Source organism: Motacilla alba, chromosome 3, assembly GCF_015832195.1.
Source record: "Motacilla alba alba isolate MOTALB_02 chromosome 3, Motacilla_alba_V1.0_pri, whole genome shotgun sequence".
In the NCBI taxonomy this organism is placed as follows: Eukaryota; Metazoa; Chordata; class Aves; order Passeriformes; family Motacillidae; genus Motacilla; species Motacilla alba.
This window is the reverse complement of record NC_052018.1, coordinates 737,930-764,284: the sequence shown is the minus strand read 5'-3', so window position 1 is coordinate 764,284 and position 26,355 is coordinate 737,930. Positions and strand designations below refer to the sequence as shown.

The window sequence follows — 26,355 nt, the reverse complement described above, 5'->3', positions numbered from 1 at the left end:
CCCAGCCCTCCTCTGGGCCTGGCAGTTCCCCTCTCCCCCTGGAGCAGTGCTCTTGTGCAAGGTTTCCAAGGAAGAATAAACAGGACAGCCCGGCTGCTGCACCCATCCCTTATCTCAGCCCCCGGGCAGCAGCTGGTGGGTGGCAGAAAGTGCTTCTGTCAGAAAAAAGGACTCGAAGGTTGTTTGTGAGGTGCTTCAGGAGAAACTCTGCTCCCTGGCAGGTCAGAGCAGCCACCCTCAGCATCACAAAGTGAAGAAAATAACGAGGAAATTAAACAGAAGAGCAATGATCTCATCTTCCCAATGCTTGGGACAGGGACAGCCCTGCACACTTGAAATTTGTCAACACCTTAGAGCCACTTGCAGGGCCTGCAGGGGCTCCAGGAGAGCTGCAGAGGGACTGGGGACAAGGCCTGGAGGGACAGGAGCCAGGGAATGGCTCCCAGTGCCAGAGGGCAGGGCTGGATGGGATATTGAGAACTAAGAATTGTGCCCTGGCAGGGTGGGCAGGCCCCGGCACAGCTGGGGCTGCCCCTGGATCCCTGGCAGTGCCCAAGGCCAGGCTGGAGCATCCTGGGACAGTGGGAGGTGTCCCTGCCATGGCAGGGGGTGGATTAGGTGACCTCTACAAGCCCCTGCCCACTCACACCAGCTGTGATTCCATGATTTCAGAGCACCAGCACCTGGTGTCAGCTCACAGCCTCCAGCACAGGAACAGTCCCCAAAGCATTTCGGGTGGAAGAAGGGAAAGAAAACAGCCAGAACTGGGTTTTGTCCTGATTTATTGCAGTTCCATCAGTGACATTCATTCGTCAGATGCAATTTGCTCATTCCAACAGCACTTGGACAGCGTGGAGCAAACTGCCCCCTCAGAGCCCAGCTCAGCCCCTGGGACTGACGCTGCTGCCCCACAGAGCTGCTCCTCCCCACAGCATTACCTCCCCTCTCAGCCCCCACACCTCCACTGCTTCACGTTCTCCTGATCTCCAAACTTAATTCTCCATCCAGAGCTTTGGGATAACTTTTGTTCCCCCGTGGGAGAAATCCTGAAGGGTTACCAGAGGGATCAGACAGTTACGAGGAGCCTGCAGAGACTCAGAGCTGTGTTAACTGCTCCTCTCCTGGAAGTGGAATAGAGCGCGCTCATTAGATAAAAATTACTGGCTGAGTAGCTACAAGGGATTGACAAAGGCCACAGATCCCCTCTCCAAGAAGGATTGGGTGCAGGATTTATTAGTGCATTGAAATGGCATCACCAGGCACAGGATGGAGGGACAGCACTCCCAGGGCTGTTACTGGGGGTAGAGCTCCACGATCATCGCGTGACCCTGGCAACAGAGAGACAAAACATCACAGAAATGGCTCATTAACAAAGAGTAATTACTGCTGGCACAGGCTCCCAGGCACAGCATCAAGAACATGAGCCACAGCAGATGGACATGAGCCCAGGTGTGCCCAGGTGGCCAAGAAGCCACTGGCCCCTGGGCTGTGCCAGCTCTGGGGTGGCAGCAGGGCCAGGGCAGTGCCCGTCCCCTGTGCTGGCACTGCTGGGGCACCTCCAGTGCTGGGGGCAGCTCTGGGCCCCTCCTGACAGGAGAGACCTGCAGGGGCTGGAGCGTGTCCAGGGAAGGGAATGGAGCCCCAGGAGGGCTGAGGGAGCTGGAAAGGGGCTCAGCCTGGAGAAAAGGAGCCTCAGGGGGAACCTTGTGGCTCTGCACAACTCCCTGACAGGAGGGGACAGCCAGGGGGAGTCAGGCTGTGCTCCCAGGGGACAGGGACAGGACTGAGGGGTGATGGGGGCAGCCAGAGGTGCCTCAGGGAGCTCTGAACACGCAGCACCCAGAGCTGGGGTCACCAGGCAGGATTGCAGAGTCCCAGCAGGATCAACCCTGCTGCTCCTGCCCTCTCCCAAGGTTCCTCCCTCTCCCCGGGCTGGGGCACAGCAGCATTACCTGCCCTCCTGCAGCACAGGCAGCCACCAGGCCGTACTGGCCTCCCTCCTTCTTCAGCCTGTGGGCAGCAGTGATGACCAGCCGGCAGCCGGTGGCCCCAAAGGGGTGTCCCAGGGACAGGGAGCCCCCCCAGGTGTTGAACTTGTCCAGGGGAGGGGCTCCAACCTGCAGGGACACAGAGGGACACACCCCATGTCACCTGGCTGGAAGAGGTGACACCTCATTCCCCCTAATCCCAACACCCAGCCTACAGGAGCTCAGGATGGCCCATCCAGGTGGCTGATGAGGGATAAAAGCACCCCAAAGAGGTCCTGCTTCACCTGCAGCCCTGCACTGTGCAAGGACTGAGCCCCTCTCACTGTCCTCAGCACCCTCCTCTACAGGGGGTGTGGCTCTGGAGCTCCACAGTGGCTCTGGGTCTCCACCTCCTGCTGACAACGGGAACAGCATCCCAAAGACATCTCATGTCCCAAAGAAACTGCATAAATTGGGATTTGGTAAGCCGAGCTCAAGGAGCATCACTGCTCCCCACAGGACAGAGCCAGAGCCTGGCTGTGCAGCACCAGCACTGGCAGGAGGGAGCCCAGGAACCCCAAAGTTTCACTGAATTGGAGAGAAAAGTGGATCCACGGTGGATCTCTACAGTGGTTCTGGATCTCTACCTCCTGTGGACAACAGGAACAGCATCCCAAAGAAATCTCATGTCCCAAAGGAATCTCATACCCCAAAGAGACATCATACCCCAAAGAAACATCATAAACTGGGATTTGCTAAGCCCAGCTCAAGGAGCATCACTGCCCCTCACAGGACAGAGCCAGAGCCTGGCTGTGCAGCACCAGCACTGGCAGGAGGGAGCCCAGGAACCCCAAAGTTTCACTGAACTGGAGAGAAAAGTGGGTCCAGAGGAGGCCCCAGAGCTGCTCCAGGGCTGGAGCCAGGCTGGCAGAGCTGGGGGTGCTCACCTGGAGAGGAGAAGGATCCAGGGAGAGCTCAGAGCCCCTTGCAGGCCCTAAAAGGGCTCCAGGAGAGCTGCAGAGGGGACAAGAGATGGAGGGACAGGACAAGGAGGAAAATGTCCTGAGCGTGCCTTACCTTTGACTTCCTGCCCATGTAGTTCTGTGCAAACCAATCTGAATCCATGGCTTTCAGGTTAGCCAGGATCTGGCCCTGCAAGGGAGGAGAGGGTGACATAGGGAATAAGCCAAGGCAGATGGCTACAGGGAGCCATCCCAAATTTAGAGCACTTACAGCAAAGGCCTCGTGGAACTCGAACACATCGATGTCACTCAGGCTGAGCCCGGCCTTCTCCAGCACTTTGGGAGTGGCATAGGTGGGGCTGAAGGAGGGAAGACACACCAGTCTTGCATCTGTGTTCCCTGTGAGCCCCATCCCACCTTCCCACAGTCACATCCTTCTCTCTGGGCTCATGGTCCATCCCTGTCCAAGGGAGGCACAGCCCCCAGAACTATTGCTGAGGTGCCCCAGCAATCCTGGGGTGTTCCTGCCACTGCTGCTCTCCCACCTCGTGAAGGCCTGGAGAGATGCAACATCTCCTGAGGCACCTCCCAGAACACCACCATGGTAGGATGTGGTTTTTAGGGTAGTTAGGATAAGGGTGAGGGACGGGGAAATTTTGACTTGATGTTTTAGAAGGTTGGTTTATTATATTATAATATACATTATATTTAAAATGTTATATTAAAACGATATATATTTATATTATATATGTTTATTATATATAATGATATATAATATATATTATATTGTATAATAATATATATTTATATATATATAAATATATATAATATATATTATTATCCTAAAAGAATAGAGAAAAAGATGCATCAGAAGGTAGGAATAGATAGGAATAGAGATAGGAATAGAAAGGAATATATAATAAAGGCTTGTGTTTCTCAGAGAGTCTGACCTAGCTGCCTCCTTGATTGGTTATTAAGTAGAAACATCCAACATCGACTAATCAAGGAAGCACCTGCTGCACTCCACACTAGCAGATAATAATTGTTTACATCTTGAAGCTGAGGCCCTCAGCTTCTCAGGAGAAGAAAATCCTGACAAAAGGATTTTCATAAAATATCATAACTACAGTAGGAGAGGCTGTTGTGGGAGCAGGGGCTGAGAGGCATGCTCTCCATCTCCACCTACCCCAGGAGCAGCTGGTCCTTGGGATCCTGGGAGACGTACACGAAATCCCTGTGCAGGAAAAGAGCTGTCAGTGCCAGGGAGAGGAGAAGGAAGCAGGAGCAGAGGCTGCTGGAGCAGCTCCTCCTACCTTAGGTAGGCCTTTGGTTTGTAGCCCATGGCCAGGGCCTTCTCCTCAGACATGATCAGCATCGCCGACGCTCCGTCAGTCTGGAAAGGCGGGGAGAAACCAGGTGAGGGGGGAGGGACCTGCACACAACGAGCCCCACAGGCCCCAGAAAGAGAGGAGCTGAACACCAGCAGAGCCTCCAGGACACCCCACTAAGGCAGGGAGCAAAGGACAAGGCTGCTGGATTGGGAGGATGGAGGGATGGATGGTCACTGATGATGCCAGCACACACAGTGCTGAAGCAGCTCCTCACAGCCCACAGGCACAATTCCCCTGTTTCACCCAGGACAGAGGAGCCTGAAAGCCCTGCTAGGCCTGGGACAAGCTGGTGACCCCAAACACTCAGCTGTCCTCCCAGTTCCATCCCAAAAATGAGAATAATTCTGGGATGACACAAGCCACAGGCTCACCACATGGCAAAAATGTGGGTTATCATTAAACCCACTTATTGTGGAATCATGGAATGGTTTGGAAGGGACCTTAAATCACATCCAGTTCCACCGCCCTGCCATGGGCAGGGACACCTCCCTTTGCTCCAAGTGCTCAGAGTTTTTGTTTTATATATTTGTAGCTTTGTAGACTGTTAAATGCTTTGGTATAACTTCCAGTACTTTTCCAGCAGTGAACAAACTCTTATGGATGCATTCCTAAAATATTGTTTAGTCTTTCCTGTTACTCCTCCAAGGACTTTTTATTTTGCACCGAGTAATCACAGACACGATAAAGGTAAGGTCGGAGATGGGGAGGAGAGCTCCCATGGGGCAGAAGCCAGGGGGGAATCAATTAATCACTGCTCCTCTAATTGCACAATATTGCCTGGATATTCTAATTGCCCCACCCTGTATGAAATGGTACAAATCTAATTCAGGATGGGGATTTTTGCCACATTCTGTACCTGAAGGCTTCCAAGGAAAGGTTTGTTTTTATATTGTCTGGAAAAGATTGTGTTCTACTTCCAGGCATCACAAGCCCCAGTGTCCAGCCTGGCCTTGGGCACTGCCAGGGATCCAGGGGCAGCCACAGCTGCTCTGGGCATCCTGGCTTTTCCACCCTGCCAGGGCACAATTCCTCATTCCCAATATCCCACCCAGCCCTGCCCTCTGGCACTGGGAGCCACTCCCTGGGTCCTGTCCCTCCAGAGCTGTGGCTGCCCCTGGATCCCTGGCAGTGACCAAGGTCAGGCTGGATGGGACTTGGAGCCACTGGGATAGTGGAAGGTGTCCCTGCCCATGGCAGGGGGTGGCACTGGATGAGATTTAAGGTTCCTTCCAACCCAAACCATTCCATGATTCTGTGAAATTCAGACTAAACCCACTGATTTCAGCTGTACAACGTGACCAACCCCACCCTGGGACAGAATCCCTACAAGGGCTGTTCAAGGATTGACCCTCATGAAGCAGCTACAGAGAAGCAATGAGGTCAGACATCCCAAAACTTCAGGGGTTTTGTTATGGATTTGAAAATGAAACTATCCAATACCCAAATCCACCAGATTACAACGGAGTTCCAAGTTACACCTGGAAAATCTGGCAATTAAAAGTGTCATTCCCAGGTGACACCAGCTAAGGGAGGCAGAGGGTCAGGTGGACAGTCATCCCCTCTGGCTGACAGTGCTGGGAGCAGGAATTACCAGGAAGGAGGAGTTGGCTGCTGTCACTGTTCCATAGGGCTTGACAAAGGCTGGCTTCAGTTTTCCCATCTGCTCCAGGGAGGATGGACGGATCCCGTTGTCTTTGGTAACTGTGTCTTTGCCTGGTGAAGATAAAAAAAAAAGGACATTTCAACAACAAAAATCAGCCATGCACAAGGATTTCATCATCAGGACTCCAGGGGGAAAAAAAAAATCAGGAAATTGTGGGGTTCAGGACAAGCATGAGGAGGGAAAAAAGGAAAATGTGTTTGTGGATACTTAACATGGCTAAAAACAGCACTTAAAAATTGGAGCTACCTCACTTTTCCTCAGATGACAGCAAAAACAAAGTGCTGCCATCTGTTTACTGGAAGGAAAAATTACCACATGGGAAACCCAGTTGAGAAAAGAATTTAAATTTAGGTTAAAAAAAGCCTAAATGGAGAACTGGCCTTAAATCTGTTTACATTTACACGCTAAGGAATAAAGAGCACTGGGAAAACCCAAATATATCCATCTGCTAAATAAGCCTGTTGAGAAAAAGTACTAATTTTACCATAAAGACCACATGGAACCGTGGATCCACAAGGAAAATTTCTCCAGGATACCAATCAGAGTTCCCAAATGAACAGGTATTGCAGCCAAGAGTGTCCCCTGGCTCCTGGGGGCTGAGGGGGACACAAGCACAGGTTTAAAGGTTCTCCCCAAACTATTTCACCTCCCAGCAAGGAGTGTGAGGCCTGATGGACAGGAACCTGCCACATTCCAGCTCTTCCCATCCAGCACCTGAGTTACAAGCCTGGGATTTTGTTGGGCTTTGTGTCTGCTGTTGATATTTTGGGGTGTAAATGTGGTTTCTCTTGCCTGGAGGAAGAGCAGGGGGATTCCATGTCCAACTGTCCTGATTTTCCCTGCTCTGTCACCTCATTAGCAGAGATGTGGGGTTGGCAAGACAAAATTTAGACGTGTAAAGGTAGAACAGAGGGCAGGCTTAGATGGGGATTTTTGGAAAGAGTTTTGAATGAGTTAGAGAGGGGATCTCTGAGCTTTTTAGATGATGTGGTTTATTTTTCTCATCTTCTACACAGGCAGGAAGGGCGAGTTCTGCTCACATCTTCACTGCATGGCTCAGAAGGTCACAAGACCTGTTAAGGAGTTATTGACCAATAAAACACTGCCAACAAGGATATTTATGTTTTTGACCCAATCTTTACATATTTCATCTTATGGACTCCTGCTACAGTGTGAGCTTTCTTAGCCAATCATGTTATGACACACAAACCTTGAGTACTGTATTCTAAACATCTTGTTTACCTTTGTAACTACTTTATTTTTTCTGTATCTTAATCCCTAAAACTCTTCATTTTCCTTTACTTAGCTTAACGTGTCTCTGTTTTAAATTATAAATCCACATTCTCGCTTTTAGCACTTAAGTTCAAAAGCTTTATCTAAGGTTTCAGGTCAAATCCTGGGTTTGATTCTAAGCTTGGCTTACAGGCCCAAAGTTCTGAGAATTCTTTGCATTTTAGGTTCCAGCAGGGTTAGATGGGATTGGGGGAAGGATGTGGGGGGAAGGATATGGGGGGAAGGATCTCTTCCCTGGGAGGGTGGGGAGGGGCTGGGATGGAATTCCCAGAGCAGCTGTGGCTGCCCCTGGATCCCTGGGAATGTCCAAGGCCAGGTTATGGATCACCCTGGGACAGTGGAAGGTGTCAGGGCTGGAACTGGGTGTTCAGTGTCCCTTCCCACCCAAACCATTCCACGCTTCCGTGTTCACACCTTCAGCTATCCCTTTTCGGTTCTCCAGGGACAAACACCCTGATAAACCCCACCCAGACCCCCAGCACTGCCTGGAGCTGCCCCCAGCAGTGCGTGCTGGCCGTGGCACTGTCACCTGGCACTTTGAAGGGCACCACATCCTGCAGCAGCCCCTCGTCCTGGGCTTTCTTGGCCAGCGTGTGGGAGCGCAGCGCGTACTCGTCCTGCTCCAGGCGGGAGACGCCGAAGGCGGCGGCCAGGCGGTCGGCAGAGTGCCCCATGGTCTCGCTGGTGGAGAACTCTGCCACAGCTGGGAGCTGCCACCAGGGAGGGAGAGTCAGCACAGGTGAATGAAAACCCTCCTGGGAGCACGCAGAGCGGAGCCCCACGGTCAGAGGGAGGCGCTTGCCTTTGTTAATTAGCACGCGGCAATCAGATCACGACAGAAATGTGTCAGAGAGATCAGCCCTTTCCAAGATTTTGGGAAAAAAAAAACAAGTTCCAGGCTGCTGCTTGCTGCAGGGTTTCCAGAAATGTGTTGAGAGCTGCCTGCACATTTAACAGGGAGCTTTAGGTTGGAAAATCCATTCCTATCTGTGGGGCAGTTTTCTTTCTCTCTTCCACAAGCAGTCCTCCCTCCAGGAGATTGTCACTGCCATATTTTCTGAAAAATCTCTTTGCCCAGGACTTTGCTGCTGGGAAGCTGAGAAGCCTCAGAGAAAAATGAAATCAATAATTATCTGATTTGCTTCTCCTGCATTTTGCTGCTCTGGAATGTGGTCTGGACCCTGTTTACCAACAGGTGCTTGTTTCATTTGCTTCATGTCAATTGTTTTTACTTAATGGCTAACCAGAGGCTCTGGAGAGAGTCAGGAGTTTTTCATTATTATCCTTTAGCCTTCTGTCTGTATCCTTTCTCTATTCTTTAGTATAGTTTACACAGTATTCTTTAATATAATATGGGTAATAAAATAATAAATTACCCTTCTAAGAACATGGAGTCAGATTCATCATTTCCTCCCCACGACAGGGGTCTCAGAAAATACCACAGGAGATCTCTGCTGTTCATGGGCCATTAATTAATAATTATCTTCTGTTAATGGCCAGTGAGTGTCACTGCATGGCTGATAAAATTACAGATAAAATTGCATCATCCCATGGGGAGATGCTCTGCCCAGGGGAGGAGCCAAGCATTCCTACCTGGATACAATCTGAGATTTTAGGATACCACAGCAGCCTTTGCCCACTGCGTTCCCAGAGGAGCAGCTTTCTCCTGCCCTGCATTCCCAGAGGAGCAGCTTTCTCCTGCCCTGCATTCCCAGAGGAGCAGCTTTCTCCTGCCCTGCATTCCCAGAGGAATTCCAGGCCCATCCCCAGCAGCCCTGGAGCTTCAGAGGAAAACTCCCCCCTTGTCCAGGATCCCTGCTCCAGCAGAAGCACAGCTGGCACTGCAGGAGGGCTGAGCCACCATGGAAGGGGACAATGCCACCACCCTGACCCACAGGGGGTCAGATCCTGCTCTGACTCTGGCAGGGTTGTTTTTGTTTGTTTGTACTATTTCATTTGTATTTTTAATTTTCCTATTAAAGAACTGTTATTCCTGCTCCCATATCTTTGCCTGAGAGCCCCTTAATTTCAAAATTACAATTAATTCAGAAGAAGGGGGTTTACATTTTCCATTTCAAGGAAGGCTCGTGCCTTCCTTAGCAGACACCTATCTTTTCACACACACAGGGAATCCATGACAAAGGGTGACCAGACCTTTAGGATTCAGCTCAAACACCACATCCTGGAACCTCAAAACTCCTTGCCAGACACCTCCTCATCCAAAAGCAGAGCTCAGAGGTGATCTTGGCTAATTTTAGTTCTTCCAGCAGCACTCAGGAAATCCCTGCATGCATTCAGTCTGAAATTTTTGTACCTTATGTGGATTTGGGATGTCAGCTCTGCCACACTTAACCTGGGCCTTGCTGCACTCACACTAAAGGGAATTATATAGATGCACTTTCCTTGTGGAGAGTTCAGGGGATGAAGGAGGGAAATGCTGCTCCTTTCCATCCTCACCACGTTGTAATTCACCCCCCACGGCCCCCAGGACAGAGCAGTGGCTCACTCTGCTCCTGACACAGCCCTGTGGATGCTCTTCAGGGGAGCTGAACACATCCAGCCCCTGGCAGGATTTGGCCAGGAATAGAAATCATAAAGCATATTTAATCAAATTAATCAAATTCACATAATGAGGATATTCCTAATACTTATGGAGTTACTGCTATTATCCAGTAAAATTCCTCTGACCCTAGAATACTTCTGACACTTCAAAATAACCTTTATATTTATGGAGGAAAAAAACTTCTATTTCTGTCATCTGCAGCACAGTTTCTCCAGGAGTTGCCGAAAGAGGTTTAGCACTAAGCTGGGTTTACTAAAGATGAACATGTGGGAAGGAAAAGCAGAGGCCCAAATGCTGTGAGATGAATTAATCAGTGTTTTAACCCAAAGCAGAGGACAGAGATTGATCATGGTGAACCCCAGGAGCCACCTCACCCATCTTAAAAAAATTACCTGTTCACACCCTCTAAACCAGTTCACTAAACACCTAAATACCTGAAAAACCAAAAAATACCTCAGGAGCAAAGTAGTCAGGGCGAATTTTGGAAATGAGGGAGAGCTTCTGGCCCAGGGTCTTGGCTCTGTTCAGGGTCAGCATGGTCTTCCTCATCTTCCTGCTGTGGCGGATGGGGACGTCGGACATGAGCTCCACGCCACCGGCCACCACCACGTCACACTGGCCAGCTGCAATCATCCCCACACCTGCAAGGACAGGAACACTGCCACAACAGGGCCACTCACCCCTTGTTGGAGTTCTGGATGCTCAGAGTTTCAGACTTTCTGTGCTGACGGACTCTGACCTACCAGGAGAGCTCTGCATTTGACCTGAGGCCATGGAGAAGCTTCCAGAATTGATTGAGAGCACTGGGATTGTGGGTGTGGAGCTCGTCAGAAGTGTGTGATAGCACAGGGTGGAAAATGTGGAGTTTGGGGTTTCAGAATATAGTGATAAAAATGGGGCAAGATGGAGGGTTTAGGGTGGTGGCAGGTTGTCCTTCTTAACCTTCTTCTTCTTTCTTCTCCATGGGTTTGGGTGGTATTTTGTAATTGGACAGAAAAGTCCACATTGCAGACTTTGACTGATTAGTTATTGGGTTAAAAGTAAAAATAATTTAGGTTTCATTTCTTAACTGGATAATTTAGCCTTAAGATACCCTGTAGCAAGAGATAGTTGGCCATTTTGTGCCTTTTTACTGAAGAGCTGCAGAACTCACTGCTGTGAGACTGTAACACAGGTAAGAAATAATAAAAACACTTGAGTCTGAATGTGAACCATCCTCTCCAGTGCCTTCAATCCTGACCTCAACAGGCACCCCAACAGAGCCCTGGCCACTCCTGCACTCCTCCTGCAGCCCCAGGCCATGGCTGGGTTACACATGAGCTGCTGCCACTTGTCCTTGTCACACAGAGCAGGGAGGGAAGGACAGCCCCAGCAGTTTGAGCTGTGTCTCCATTTTTTAGCCCTGGTTAGGCTAAGCCAAAGCTAAAAGGAGCCTGAAAGGAGCAACTTTCTCACCATGGTCAGTCTTTACCTCCCAAATAAACATGGACACTGGGCAGAGATGCTGCTGCAGGCCTACAGCAGACAGTTCATGTTGGCTAAAAAACTTCCACAGAATCACTGAGGCTGGAAAAGACCACCCAGACCATCAAATCTAACTTTTGACTGATCTCCACCTTGTCCCCAGCCCAGAGCACTGAGTGTAACTTCCAGAAATTCCTTGGACACCTGCAGGGATGGGGACTCCACCATTCCCTGGGCAGCTCCTTCCACTTTCCAGGGAAAAATTCCTCCTGATGTCCATCCTGACCCTTCCCTGGCACAGCTTGAGGCTGCTCCCTCTCATCCTGTCTCTGTTCTCTGGGAGCAGAGCCCAGCTTCCCCCTGGCTGTCCCCTCCTGTCAGGGAGTTGTGCAGAGCCACAAGGTTCCCACTGAGTCTCCTTTTCTCCAGGCTAAATCCCATTTTTCCTTCCATTCCAGCATTTTTTTCAGCTGTTTTTTTTTACATTCACAAGCAGTGCAAGTTGAATAAATGCTGTAAAAGAATTCCCAAGCTCCCTCTCAGCCCCACAGCTTGTTTTGCAGCCCACATACCTGTGGTCATGGCCTGGTTGGAGGAAATGCAGGCCATGGTGACGGTGTGGGCCGGAGTTTTGTCCGAGAACCCCGCTCCCAAGGCAGCCTAAAACAACAAGAGGGGCTGTTAAACCTACAGCTGCTGCTCCCAGAGCTGCCCCTGCCCAGCACACATTGCCAGGTGGAGATGAGGACACAGACGTGGAGTTTTCATCCAGTTAATTATGGCAGCAGCTCTTCCCTTCCCCAAACTCTGGAGCACAAACTGAGGCCATGCTCAGAACAGTCACTGCCCCTTCACGTTTTTTAATAAAGAGACAAACTAATCACACCCCACATTAAAAAAAAAAAAACACATCAAAAGAGCCTCCAACTACTCGACATCAATTTCCTTCACCTTATTGGCAAAGGCAACATGTGAAAAGGGTGATTTAGACCTGTGGCTTCACAGAGAGCAGCAAACTGCAGAGCAGTGACTCATCTGAGCAGCCCTTCCCTACTTGGGATGTGGCCAAGTGGTTGAAAGTTCAGCAGTTGTTCCCAAGTTAAAATTACCCTGCAGCCCCATCTGACTGGCAGGTGACCAAAGGCAGGCCTTGCACTCACGAGGCTGAGGCTGCACAGGGAGTCCAGGTTACATCATGGATTTATCCAGGTGCAGAGGCTCCAGGTTAGCAAAGATCAGGCTGCCTGGCACATGATTCCTGAGGATCAGCTGCTCTGGGGATAATGCAGGAATTGTGTTTTGGGCAGCAAAGCTGCTCCACTTCTTCAAATCCTGAGAATGCTGTGTCTGAGCAGGCAGCTCAAATAAATAAATAAATAAATACCACAACAAAGCAAACCCTCACAGCACACTCTGCTCCTCCCAGGATATTGGGCAAGGCAGTGCTCAATCCAACTGGTGTTTAGGAGCTGAGGGATCAGCAACCCTCAACAAAACTTTCCCTTGCAGGGAAGAGTCAAGCAGGGGCTTCACAGCATTGAAACATGAAAATCTGATTTAAAAAAATTATGCTAAATGAAATTTGTAGCAGATTTCAACAGGAGGCAGAGAATCACAAAATCATTTTCTTTATAGTCCCAGGCACTCATTTAACAGACAATACTACACAGCTACTTCATCCTTTCAAATCATATATAAACAGACAATAATAATGGGAAATCATTTTTGAGCAAGGATTTGTCATTTTGAGAGCAGTTGCAGAAATCAGATTCCCAGGGAAACGCCGCACAGAACCCACCTCTCTGGCAACATTACTGGTTTTCACCTCCTGGATAACTGTGCCATAAACAATGTAATCAACAACATCCCTTGGGACACTGGTCCGGGTCAGCAGGCCCCTAAGGAGAGGATCAAAACAAAGGGAATTTAAATCACATAAATAAAAACCTCTCCAACATCCTCTGCCTGCCAGCTTGGCTGCAGGACAGGGCAACAGCAGAGCCACAGCTTCTGTCCTCCCCTCAGAAGAAATCTCATGTGCATGTGGGTCCGTGGGAAGTGTAGCTGATTATGGGCTGCAATTAATCTTGGTGATAATTTCACTATAAATCATTACAGAACTTCATTAAAGCAATTATTTCATAGCCCTTACACCTCTGCTTCCACAAAATGGCTCACAGAATCATCAAATCCCAGAATAGTTTGGGTGGGAAGGGACTTCAAAGCTTATCCAGTGCCACCCCAGACATGGCAGGGACATCTTCCACTGTCCCAGGGAGCTCCTAGCCCTGTCCAGCCTGGCCTTGGGCACTGCCAGAGATGGAGCAGCCATCTCCAGGCTTCTGCAGAGCACTTTGCCCTGCCTCTCAACAAAGCAAACCCACTGCTAATGATCCTCAGAACAGGATTACAGAATTAGCTCAATATCCTTGCTGTCACTTCATTTTCTCTGTGTTGCCCAGGTTGTGTTTCCCACCAGATGTGAGCACACCTCAAGAGCAGCTCTGATGCCTGTGTCTGGAAAACTACAGCTGGGAATCAAATTCACTAAAATTTGTCACCACCAGCATCTCTTTGCATCAACACCAACCTACTGAAAACCCCAAAAAACAACACAAACTCTGCTGCTTAAGCCACCCACTGCTGTGGAGGGAGGCCAGGAAAAATAAAGCACCTGAGCTGTTCAGAGGCAAGCCCAGAGCCTTGGCTCTGCAACCCCGAAACCTCAGCAGTTCAACAAGAATTCGGAGCCCTCCCAGTGTTCCATTTACTTACTGCAGTGCTGCTCTGGCTAAGTCATGTGGCATCAGATCAGCATACCTGGAGGGTGAAGAGCAGAGGAAGAAACTCAGAGGTGTGAGAAATCAGAGCAGAATTCTCAGTACAGAAATCAGGAGAGAATTTTCCTGTGAGCAGCGACAGCTGGGGATGGATCAGAAACGCTCCATTGAGCTTCTGAGCAAACATTTCAAGGAATCACAGATTGGTTTGCGTTGGAAGAGACACTAAATCTCATCCAGGGCCACCCCTGCCATGGCAGGGACACCTTCCAGCATCCCAGTTGCTCCCAGCCCCAGTGTCTATCCCAGCCTTGGGCACTGCCAGGGATCCAGGGGCAGCCCCAGCTGTGCCAGGACCTGCCCACCCTGCCAGGGAACAATTCCTCATTCCCAAGATCCCATCCAGCCCTGCCCTCTGGCAGTGGCAGCCATTCCCTGGGTCCTGTCCCTCCATGCCTTGTCCCCAGTCCCTGTGCAGCTCTCCTGGAGCCCCTTCAGGCCCTGCCAGGGGCTCTGAGCTCTGCCTGGATCCTTCTCCTCTCCAGGGGAGCACTCCCAGCTCTGCCAGCCTGGCTCCAGAGCAGAGGGGATGCAATCACTGCACTAAACCCACAGAAAAGCAGCAGGAATGGGATAAAGGAATCCCTTCTCCATCCTAACAGTCGGGGGTGGTTCTGGTTCAGCTGTGGATGTGGTGGCACAACCATCCAGGAAGAGCCTACAGCAGATTCTTGGCCCCTCTCCTGCCAGTTCTGTCAAATTTGTTGCTTCATCTGCTATAAATTCTCCAACTGCTTCCTCTGGACATGCTCCATAAATCCTTACTCTTCCCAGGATTCAAACACATGGACAACCTTCCTCAAACCACATTCCTTCACTCAATAAACTGGAATAACTGCAGCAGCCCAACTCAGGGCACCTCCTGAGCCTCTAGGCCCCAAGAATAACTACATTAAAAAGAAGAAATGAATTTTTTTTTCACAGAAAGAGTTGAGTTTTAAGCAAGCCAGGGCGTGTTTCCTGGGTTTCCCTCCTCTCTGATACTCACGTGGTGCCAGACTGCAGAAAGGGAATGCGGACACCCTCCACCACCACCACGTTCTTCACCCCAGTTTTGCCCAAGCTCTTCTTAGTCTTTGGCTGGGCTGTGAAGAGAGAAGTGATGGTGACAAGAATATCAGCAATTTTCATATAGATCCTGCAAAGATTTCTAGAAAAAAAAAGAAAATGGCCCTTTTTTTTTTGGTGTGTAAGTAAAAGGCAGGGAAGACAGGACACTTGAGTTGGAATCTTGGAATGGTTTGGGTAGGAAGGGACCTCAAAGCTTATCCAGGGCCACCCCTGCCATGGGCAGGGACACCTCCTGCTGTCCCAGAGTGCTCCAAGCTCCATCCAACATGGACTGGAACACTTCCAGGGATGGGGCCTGTGCCTCATCACCCCCACAGCCAAGAACCTCTTCCTAATGGGAAGAAATTTCTTCCTAATGGGAAGAAATTCTCTCCCCAGTGGGAGAGGTTCAAGACAAGGGATGTCATGACCCAGCACCATTCCACATGCCAGTGCCAGGACAAAACTCCAGCACTGTCTTGAGGTTCCTTCAGGCTCTTCCCAAAACCCAGGGGATGATGGGGAGCTGCTGTCCAGGCCTGTTCCCAAAATCCCAAAGCCTGAGTCACCTGAGCAACCCCCACATGGATCACCCCAACCTCTCACTGTGGAGTGTGACTAAAAGCTGGGAAGGGCTGCTGGGAGCAAGGGCACTCAGGGGATGAGAGGACTCTGCTGCAAACACTGGTTTGCCTGAAGTTTTCCTTGCTTGCAGCTTTTCAGGAACACCTGAACCACTCTGCACCATTTCTAAGATTTAAGCTTCCAAAACATCCTTGTTTAGCACAGACCCCCTGAGGTTCTGGTGTTTTCCCCTTACCTGCAGCTTGGAACTGTGAGGAGCAGCTGAGTGATCGAGTGACTGGAAAACAAGAAAGGGGAAAAAATCCCCCCCAAAAAAATGTTAGAAACAGTTTTGGTCTCTGCAAGAAGAGTTAGAAAAAGCAAATAATGTCACTGTAAGACACCTGAGCACCTATGGGGGGGGTTTACTCTGTCCAGAAACCTGACACACTTTCTGTAAACTGTTAACTCAAGACTCCTCCCCATATGATGCAGGAAGGGACAAACAAGGCAACAATGTAATTGGGATTAAAAAATAAACACTGCCAGCCTTTTAGAGGTGAGAATGGGACAGATTCAGATCCCAGCATCCATTCCAAAGCCAACACTTCAACCAGAGGTTTACACCCACCAATAAAAGCTAAAGATACTCACAGGCCCCAGCAGCCCAGGCTGAGGACACAGGGAGGTTCCGCAGGGCAGAGCACAGCATGGAACTCATTTTGGGATCTAGGGAAAAGCTGGGCTCAGTCCAAGCTGCTCTGTGCTGAACAATGCCACGGGAAGAGTCCTGCCTGCCTCACACAGAGCCAGCAAGGTGAGGGGCACACACTCCAAGGGCAGCAGCAGCACAGGGAATCAGCTCCCACCACGCTCGGAGCCCGGCTTGTGCCTGTGAATAAATACTGCCCAGTGAGCTTCTCAATTCCCTCCACTTCCCACTGGAAAATTGTCCCAGTGCCCAGACAGCCCCGCTGCCAGCAGCACCTCCTGACACCACCAGTGTCCTTGGCACCCCTGCCCCTTGTCAGCCTGAGGAGCTCCTGCTGCTCATCCCCGTGGCATACACAGCAAATTCATGTCCTCCACCCCTAAAAATCCCTCTGCAGCTTTCCCAAATTGGTTTCCCTATAAACAAACCCTCATCTGCAAGTTTTACCACCCAGGGATGGCTCTCACAGCTCCAGGACTTAGCTTGATCCATGCCAACATTCATCCCCCTCTGTCACACTTTGGGGTTCAAATCTTGGCACTTTCTCTCCCAAGCACAAAGTTTTTCCATGGAGGGGTAGAGGAACACCCATAGTCCCAAACCCAGCCCTCTGCAGCTCCCCAAAACTCAGCACTAGCTGCCAGTCACCCCCTTTGACACCTCCCAGCTGCAGCTCCACACCTGCAACGTGCCCCTTCCCACCCCCAGGCTCCTCCTGCCAACAAAGATCCCAAAACCAAACCTTCCCAAGGCATCCTGCTCCTCCTCCACCTGTGCCAACCTCCCTCCCCACACCTGATTCAGGTTTTTCCCTAAATTTTCCCTGCCCAGCTGACAGAATTTCCCCCAGGTGTAACCTCCTCCTCCCAGTGCACCCCTGTTCCTGCCCCCCAAATGCCCCCAACCCCCTCATTTTTGGTGCTCCCCTGGCACCCCAAGGGCTCAGCCCTGCCCGCACAAATCACCAGGGCAAAGCTCCTTGCAGAGCCAGGATTTGCCTGGATTCCACAGCTGAGCTGGGCTCCGGGACCCTCAGGGATCCCTTCCAGCTCAGGATAATCCCCAATTCCATGAAGAGCCCCTGCTCCCTTCCCATCCCCACACACCCTGACACTTTCACACTGCAGCACTGTCACCCCGAGACTCCCAGCGCCCACCCCAAACACACCCGTACTGCTCTCAGCCACTCCCAAACTCCTCCTCCATCCTTCCAGGACCGACTCCTGACCCCTCCCATCCACCCAGGACCCACCCCTCGGTCCCTTCATCCATCTGGGACCGACCCCCTGGGCCCTCCTCACCCTCCCTCCCATCAGAAAGAACCCCCCGACTCCCCTCCCAGCCCACCAGGAACGAGCCCCTCGACACCTCTCACTGCTCCCTATCTATCTGGAACAAACCCCCCGACTTCCCTCCCTCCCACCCGGAACGAACCCCCCAACTCCCCTCACTTCCATCTGGAACAAACCCCCTGACTCACATCCATCCAGAAAGAACCCCCCGACTCCCCTCACTCCTCCCTGTCCATCTGGGACCACTCCCCGACTCCCCTCACTGCTCTCCATCCATCATAATGAGCCCCCCAATTCCCCTCACACCCACCTGGAACAAACCCCCCGACTCCCCTCACTTCCATCCAGAATGAGCCCCCCAACTTCCCTCACTTCCATCCAGGATGAGCGCCCCAACTTCCCTCACTTCCATCCAGAATGAGCCCCCCAACTTCCCTCACTTCCATCCAGAATGAGCCCCTCAACTTCCCTCACTTCCATCCAGAATGAGGCCCCCCGACTGCCCTCACTTCTATTCGGAACGAGCCCCCCGACTGCCCTCACTTCTATTCGGAACGAGCCCCCCGACTGCCCTCACTCCTCCTCCCTTCCATCCAGAACGAGCCCCCCAACTCCCCTCACTCCCACCCGGAACGAACCCCCTGACTCCCCTCACTGCTCCCCATCCATCCAGAATGACTCCCCTCACTTCTATTCGGGACGAACCCCCTCAACTCCACTCGCTGCTCCCTCCTGTCTCTCTGGAACGAGCCCCCCAAGTCCCCTCACTTCCATCAGAACCAGCCCCCCGACTCCCCTCGCTCCTCCCTTCTCTTCCATCCAGAACGAACCCCCGACTCCCCTCAATTCCATTCAGAACGAACCCCCCGACTCCCCTCAATTCCACCCAGAACGAACCCCCCCGACTCCCCTCAATTCCACCCAGAACGAACCCCCCGACTCCCCTCAATTCCACCCAGAACGAACCCCCCGACTCCCCTCACTGTTCTCTCTTGTCTCTCTGGAACGAGCCCCCCGACTCCCCTGACTCCCACCCGGAATTAAACCCCCCGACTCCCCTCACTGCTCCCCCGTCCATCGGAACAAACCCCCCGACTCCCCTCACGTCTCCCTGTCCATCTGGGACCGCTCCCCGACCCCCCTCACTTCCAGCCAGAACGAGCCCCCCGACTCCCCTTACTCCTCCCTTCTCTTCCATCCAGAATGAACCCCCCGACACCCCTTACTCCCCCCAGGAACGAGCCCCCCGATTTCCCTCACTTCCATCGGAACGAATCCCATCGACTCCCCCCACTCCTCCCCGTCCATCGGAACGATCCCCTCGACTTCCCTCACACCCACCTGGAACGAGCCCCTCGCCTCCCCTCACTCCCACCCGGAACGAGCCCCTCGCCTCCCCTCACGTCTCCCCGTCCACCCGGGACCGTCCCCCGGCCTCCCTTCATCCTTCCCCCGACCCTCTGCTCCAGCCCGGACCCAGCCGCCTACCCCTAACCCCCACCCCTTTACTCCGGGACCGACTCCCGACTCCTCTCACCCTTCCCACACTCCCGTCCATCCAGGACGGAGCCCTTGACCGCCCCGTCCCCTTCTGTCCGCTCCTGTCCCCTTCTGTCCCCGTCCGCTCCCGCCGCTCACCTCCGCCCTCACCCCGCTCTGCCACGGCCGCGCCGCCACTCACCAAGGGCCCCGCGCCCCCCCCACCTTCCGGGCTGCCCACCGCACGCCTGACCCACACCTCCCCCTCCACCGCCGCTCCGCAGCCCTACCCCGGCCTCTCCCGCAATTCGCTCCGGCTCGGCGCGGATTGAAAACACCCGAGACACCGCGGAGAGTGGAGGAGAAGGAGACAGCAGTGCGTTGGCCGCGGTGAACGCGCGGGCAGCGCGGCGGGCGGGAGCGGGCGGGGCGGCGTGGGCGGGGCGGGCGCGGTCAGGCCCCCGGCGGCCTCTCCCTCATTCGACCTCGGCGAAGATGGCGGCGGCGGTGCGAGCCATCGGCAGCCTCGGCCGCCTCCCGGCCGCCGCCAGGGCCGGCCCGACGCGGCACACCCCGCCCCGCGGTGAGCGAGGGGACGGCGGGGAGCGGGAGCGGCTTGCGGTGCGGTGTCCCCCGCGTGAGGGGAGCACCGGGGGATGGGGGCAGTGAGGGGTAAGGGACGGAGATAGCGGAGGGGCGCTGAGGGGACGCTGAGGGAAGGGGAGCGCTGACGGGCACGGGGACAGCGAGGGGGCTGTGAAGGCTCGCGGAGCACTGAGGGAGCGAGGACTGGCGTGAGATGGGGCTCACTGAGGAGTGAATTCTGGGGGGAGGGTGAGGGGGCACTGAGAGGTGAGGGCAGGGGGACGCTGAGGGGGCGAGGGGCAGGGGGGCACTGAGGGGGCACTGGGAGGTGGAGAAAGAGGGCAGTAAGTGGGCGAAGGCCGGGGTGGCATTGAGGGGATGAGGAACAGAGGGTTCTGGAGAGGATTTCCTGGTGCTGGGCCAGGGTTTGGGGGTGTCCGGGGGTCCCGAAGGGCTCCTCGGGTGGTGTGGCCGTGAGGGCTGTGAGGAGTTCCCAGGGAAGGGTCTGTGAGGACCGGAACTGGGATCCCCAGGGCAGCTGTAGGGTGGGAGGTGTCCCCACGTGTGTCTGTCCCCCATGGCCTGGGAGGATCCCTGGCAGGTCCCAAACATTCCCCCCCCCAAGGTTTGTCCCCCCGTGTCCTGGGGTCTCTCCCATAGGGACCATCCTGCCGTGCCAGTCCTTGCACGGGGACACACTGTGGGAATCTCTGGGAGGTTCTGGGGGGGTCCTTGTGACCTGGCACTGAGGGGGGGGGGGACACACCCTCCAGTCAGGATAGTCCTGCACGTGAGCTGAGCCACAGGGAGAGAATGTCCTTGTGCCCTGACACATGTGCCTGTCCCCAGTGCCCCGAGAGCCTGCTTGGAAAGGAGAGGGTGTCCCCATGCCCTTGGCAGTCTGGATCCTGTGGCTGCCCTCCAGGCAGGCAGGTGTATCCGTGGGAAGGGGGATCCCTGTCACCCCTGTGACCCTGTTGTCCCATTTGGCTGGAGGAGGGTGTCTGCAGGTGCTCCATGAGAGAATTGGGGCTGTTCAGGCTGGAGAGGAGAAGGGTCCAGGGAGTAGGAGACAGCACAAAGGGGCTCCAGGGGAGCTGCAGAGGGACTGGGGACAAGGCATGGAGGGACAGGAGCCAGGGAATGGCTCCCAGTGCCAGAGGGCAGGGCTGGATGGGATCTTGGGAATGAGGAATTGTGCCCTTTGAGGGTGGGCAGGCCCTGGCACAGCTGGGGCTGCCCCTGGATCCCTGGCAGTGCCCAAGGCCAGGCTGGGAGCATCCTGGGACAGTGGGAGGTGTCCCTGCCATGGCAGGTGGATGAGCTTTGATGTTCCTTCCCACCTAAACCGCCCTGGGATTCAGTGATTCCATGATTTTGTGTGGGATATCTCCCTTGCCAGCTCGGGCAGGGCTGGGGCTCTCTGCTGCCTCTTCACAGAGCTGCCTTGGTGCTTCCTGGCCAGCAAGGCAGGGAGTCCCAGGAGCACTGGGAATGCCAAAGGTCCTGTTTGGGAGGCTCTGGAAACCTCATGTTTGAGCACTTTGAAGGGTCTCAGAGTCTGGTGTTGATGTTGATCCAAACTCCAGCTGTGTTTCATTTAAACCCAGACCTGAGCTTGGTTCAGAGCTGGACTCAGTGCTCTGAGAGCTCTTTTCCAACATGAGCAGTTCCATGGTTGTGGGATCATGGTGAGCAGTTCCATGGTTCTGGGATCTTGGTGAACAATTCCATGACTCTGGGATCATGGTGATTAATTCCATGGTTGTGGGATCATGGTGAGCAGTTCCATGGTTCTGGGATGGTGGTGAGCAGTTCCATGACTCTGGGACCATGGTGAACAATTCCATGGTTGTGGGATCGTGGTGAACAATTCCATGGTTGTGGGATCGTGGTGAGCAGTTCCATGGTTGTGGGATCATGGTGAACAATTCCATGGTTGTGGGATCATGGTGATTAATTCCATGGTTGTGGGATCATGGTGAGCAGTTCCATGGTTCTGGGATCATTGTGAACAATTCCATGGTTGTGGGATCATGGTGAGCAATTCCATGGTTCTGGGATGGTGGTGAGCAGTTCCATGACTCTGGGACCATGGTGAGCAGTTCCATGGTTCTGGGGCCATGGTGAACAATTCCATGGTCATGGGATCGTGGTGAGCAGTTCCATGGTCATGGGATCATGGTGAGCAGTTCCATGACTCTGGGATCTTGGTGAACAATTCCATGACTCTGGGATCATGGTGAACAATTCCATGGTTGTGGGATCATGGTGAGCAATTCCACGTTTGTGGGACCATGGTGAGCAGTTCCATGGTTCTGGGATCAATGTGAACAGTTCCATTACTCTGGGATCAGGGTGATTAATTCCATGGTTCTGGGACCATGGTGAGCAGTTGCATGGTTCTGGGACCATGGTGAGCAGTTCCATGGTTGTGGGATCATGGTGAGCAATTCCATAACTCTGGGATCGTGGTGAGCAGTTCCATGGTTGTGGGATCATGGTGAGCAATTCCATAACTCTGGGATCGTGGTGAGCAGTTCCATGGTTCTGGGACCATGGTGAGCAATTCCATGACTCTGGGATCATGGTGGTTAATTCCATGGTTGTGGGATCGTGGTGAGCAATTCCATAACTCTGGAATCATGGCAGTTCCATGGTTGTGGGATCATGGTGAGCAATTCCATAACTCTGGAATCATGGTGAGCAGTTCCATGGTGAGCAGTTCCATGGTTGTGGGATCTCAGCTCTGTTACGTGCAGCCTTGGAGCAGGTCTGTACGTGACAGGGTGCTGCAATCCCTGAGGAGGAGGCTTGTGGCAGCTCCGTGGGCTCCTCAGGCTGCTGCTGGTTGGAATTCTTGTTCTAACTGGTAGAGCTCTTCCCAACAAGCAGCCCCGGAGCTGCTGGGAGGACGCTGTCCCCGTTCATTATGAGCGAATACCCTCGTTCTGCCTTGCAAAGCAGAAGTTTGGGAAGTGGATGCAAAGCCCTCGGGGGCAGCCCAAAGGCAGGGAGCAGTCAGCAGCCAGGTGAGCTCCAGGGCTGGCTGTACCTGCTGGGCCACATCCCTGTGCCACCAGCTTCCCAGGGTGGCTTGGGAAGCTCAGTCTGCCAGGAGTTTTCCCATCTCACGGGTCACAGCTCCGTGCTCAGGTGGTCTGAGCTTCGTCCTGTCCGTCCTGCTGGGGCTTGGGCTGCTCCAGGACTGGAAAAAGGCTTTTCCCTGAGCCATGGAGGCTGTTCCCAGTTCAAGCCGTCCTGGTGAGTGGAAGGGTGGGAGGTGCCGGGCGGGGAGGCAGCTGAGGTAGGAACAGGGAGAGGAGAACGTGGGAAGGAGCAGGCTGGGCTGTGGGGTGGTCATTGTCCATTCTCTGGTGCATCCAAAGCCCTGAGGGCACCTGAAGTGTTGGTGTCCTGGTGCTGGACAGTCTTTGAGCTGGAGTGAGACTGGAACTGATTTTCAGGGCTTTAACTCTGGAATGAATGATGGGATGTGGTGGGAGTCTGAGGCCGGGCTTCTGCTTCCTGCAGCATTTTGGAGGAACTTTCTGGCCCTGGTCTTGGCACGTTCCCATTGCAGTGCTGAAGGGATCAACACCTAAAGCAGATGTGCAGGGACCAGGACAGGGAGCTGCCTTTGCTTCCTGGCAAAAAGATGTTTTCCACAAATATGCTGGAGTTAAAATAAACCACTGTCAGGCTACTCCAGTGTTCACCAGCTGGTGCGCTGCTGACAGCACCTCTCCCAAAAGAGTTTATGTTCAAGTGGAGTGAGATTTGTGCAGTCATGCCCTTGATTTATTTTTTTTTCCTACTTCATCCCTTCTGTTTTTTGAGAGTGGAAGGGCAGAGTGGAATTGAAGGCGGGAGGTTTTCATGGAAGGAATCTGTTTGGGAACTGATATGGAAAAGGAAAGCCATGCAGAGAACAAAAAACCTGGAATCCCAGACTGGTTTGGCTGGGAGGGATCTTAAAGCTCATCTTGTTCCACACCCCTGCCATGGGCAGGGACACCTTCCACTATCCCAGCTTGCTCCAAGGATTGAATTAACCAATTCAGGGAGACAGTTCAGCCCTTAAAGAGGCTGCATGGCTTTTATTGGGTTAAAATATTGCTGTTAAAGGTTCATGGTGTTCTGCTGGGCAGCATCTCTCAGCAGAGGAATTGTTGCCAGCCCGCACTTGGTTTGTGGGAATTGAATGTTGGTGCTTATTTTCAGGAGCACACAAAGAGTTTAGGGAAATTATTCTTGGGTGGAGCTATCACATGTGGGTATTAAATATTGCTGAGGAGCTTTGGAGTGGGAACTGCTTCACTCTTTGTTTATAAAATGCTGCTGTGGGCACATGACACACACACAGGCACCCCAGAGCTGTTTGCTGGGACAGCCTGACCCTGAATTTCCATCCCCACGGCATCACACTGCATATCCTGGGCTCAGGAATGGGAGCAAAGGTCAGTCCCTACTGCCAGCACCCCGGACAAGGTGGAAAGGAGGCCAAAGTGCAGCCCTGAGCCCGTGTCACGGGGCTGTGGCAGGGGGGGACACCTGTCGGGGAGGCACAGTTTGCAGTTTCTTCTCCTGGTGCTGTGTTATGCTCCCTGCTTGCTGCTGGCAATGGGAATGTTTGATTCCTGAAGGCTTTATCAGAGCCCTCCCCTGGCTAATTGGCTGTGTGCTGCCTGGTGGATAGATACATGTGGAAGTAACACTCTTACTGGAATTCAGGCTTAAAGCAGCTTTGGCAGGGACTCAGCCTGGATCCGAGTTTGGGGATCCTCATGGTCAAGATCAAGGTTGCTTGAGGAGATCGTGAGGCCAAACACAATTTCTGAGCAGAAAAAGGAGATTTACAAGTCAGAAACTTGTGGGCAGAACTTGTTCGTTTGTGACCTGAGCTTTCTGAGGGCTCTGGAAGAAGACGTGTTCATGTGCTTTGTATGTCATCAGTGGAGCTGGATCCAAGAGCTGGACAGGGACCCTGGACAAGGGCCTGGATGCACAGGACAAAGTAGAACAGCTTCCCACCTGCAGAGCTGCTCCAGCCCTGGGCATTCCAACAGCACAAGGACCTGGAGCTGCTGGAGAAAGCCCAGAGGAGGCCCCGGAGCTGCTCCAGGGCTGGGAGAGCTGGGGGTGCTCACCTGGAGAGGAGAAGGATCCAGGCAGAGCTCAGAGCCCCTGGCAGGGCTGAAGGGGCTCCAGGAGAGCTGCAGAGGGACTGGGGACAAGGCCTGCAGGGACAGGAGCCAGGGAATGGCTGCCAGTGCCAGAGGGCAGGGCTGGATGGGATCTTGGGAATGAGGAATTGTTCTCTGGCAGGGTGGGCAGGCCCTGGATCCCGGGCGGTGCCCAAGGCCAGGCTGGATGGGGCTTGGAGCACCTTGAGACAGTGGAAGGTGTCACTGCCATGGCAGGGGCAGGGACTGGATGAGCTTTAAGATCCCTCCCACCCGAACCAGTCTGTGATTCTGAGTATTTTGTTGATAGATGGAGGCAAGAATAAATATTTCGTGTGGCCCTCCAGTTGTGCCCCCTGAGATCTGTGTGGTCACACTTGGACTGGCCCCATTTGCTGGCACCAGAGTGTGTTTTTACAGAAATACCCTGGGCAGTTGTGTTTGCGTTGCAGGGAATTCACCTTGAAGCTCCCCAAAGTGCAGGAAAGTCGCTGGTTTAGCAGGTGAAGAGGTTGGAATGAGGATGCTCAAGGCCAAACTCCCTGTGCCAGCTGCTCCATGCCTTGCCAGCTGCTTGGGAAGAGGGATTTCATTTTTGCTGCTCTCATTTGGGCACTGCAGAGTGGGGTCTGTGCTGGAAGGTCAGGCTGGGAGGGAAGGGACTGGCTCGTGCCCAGGGTTTCCAAAAGCTGTCCTTGGCAGGCCGGGGGAGCTGGGAGAGGCTGCTGAGGATTCCTTTAATACCTGTGACATCTTTTCCTTAGGCTATGCCTGCCGTAACATCTCCACCTCCGGTGCCCTCCAGAGTAAGTGTGAAGCTTTTCTATAAATCTATATTTTTTCCTTCAAATCCCTGGAGCAGGAGCTGAGCCCACCCCTGTGTTTGCTTGCAGACAGAACCCACGTCAGCTGTGATATCAAAGGGGATGTTGCTGTCGTGCGCTTCAACACACCAAATTCCAAGGTATTGAAAATTCCCATTCAGGGCTAAGAACTTCCCTAACCTGCAGCCTTACAGAGTTGGGAGCAAAGGAGAAGTAGGAAAAGAAGATTTGGGGATTTTGGTGAGACATCTGGAGATGCCTCTTGCAGTGCTTTGTGTGTGCTAAGCTCATTTGTCTCTTTCCCAGGCACGAGGTCTTGTTGAGTTCCAAATCTTATGGAAAACTTTAAAAAAAAAAAAGAAAGTTAAATCTTGCTTAGCTTTTGTACTCAAGTCAGTTAAAGAATATGTCCATGCATCAGTAATTTGAAATTCAAAAATGCTTTTGATTCTGTTATCATGAACACAGTATAAATAGAACCTCATTCTCATTTTTTAGGTCAGTACAGCTGCAGTTGTTC

General features: G+C 52.8%; 2 protein-coding genes across 4 annotated transcripts in view; one reads left to right on the top strand and one right to left on the bottom strand.

The window, feature by feature from the left end:
* Positions 1-765: 765 nt before the first annotated feature.
* HADHB (hydroxyacyl-CoA dehydrogenase trifunctional multienzyme complex subunit beta) lies at positions 766-19,665 on the bottom strand. 3 transcript variants are annotated; one of them, XM_038132092.1, is made up of 16 exons: positions 19,531-19,665; positions 16,412-16,649; positions 16,014-16,055; positions 15,132-15,228; positions 14,079-14,123; positions 13,102-13,201; positions 11,876-11,963; positions 10,293-10,480; positions 7,806-7,986; positions 5,912-6,033; positions 4,243-4,322; positions 4,116-4,163; positions 3,201-3,288; positions 3,045-3,119; positions 1,953-2,117; positions 766-1,328 (listed from the first exon to the last, which is right to left on the bottom strand). In XM_038132092.1, the coding sequence occupies exons 2-16, from the start codon at positions 16,476-16,478 to the stop codon at positions 1,293-1,295; spliced, it is 1,422 nt and encodes a 473-aa protein (XP_037988020.1). In that variant the 5' UTR covers positions 16,479-16,649; positions 19,531-19,665; the 3' UTR covers positions 766-1,292. The 3 variants fall into 3 exon arrangements, with proteins under 3 accessions (XP_037988020.1, XP_037988019.1, XP_037988018.1); XM_038132091.1 differs by lacking the exon at positions 19,531-19,665 and adding an exon at positions 19,400-19,480; XM_038132090.1 differs by lacking the exon at positions 19,531-19,665 and adding an exon at positions 19,299-19,381.
* A 22-nt stretch (positions 19,666-19,687) lies between these two features.
* HADHA (hydroxyacyl-CoA dehydrogenase trifunctional multienzyme complex subunit alpha) overlaps positions 19,688-26,355 on the top strand; it is a 14,319-nt gene continuing 7,651 nt past the window's right edge. The window contains exons 1-3 of the mRNA XM_038130494.1: positions 19,688-19,823; positions 25,776-25,817; positions 25,905-25,997. Of these exons, the coding sequence (XP_037986422.1) occupies positions 19,736-19,823; positions 25,776-25,817; positions 25,905-25,997 (223 nt within the window). The 5' untranslated portion in view covers positions 19,688-19,735. The remainder of the gene's footprint in view (positions 19,824-25,775; positions 25,818-25,904; positions 25,998-26,355) is intronic.

What these genes read in the sequence shown, in the direction of transcription:
- HADHB (XM_038132092.1), bottom strand. Translation starts at nt 16,478, where the DNA reads ATGAGTTCCATGCTGTGCTCTGCCCTGCGGAACCTCCCTGTGTCCTCA. An exon ending in AGCCTGGGCTGCTGGGGCCT is followed by an intron (nt 16,056 to 16,411) that starts GTGAGTATCTTT and finishes CTTGTTTTCCAG; the next exon opens with TCACTCGATCACTCAGCTGC. An exon ending in TTAGCCAGAGCAGCACTGCA is followed by an intron (nt 13,202 to 14,078) that starts GTAAGTAAATGG and finishes TCCTCTCCTTAG; the next exon opens with GGGCCTGCTGACCCGGACCA.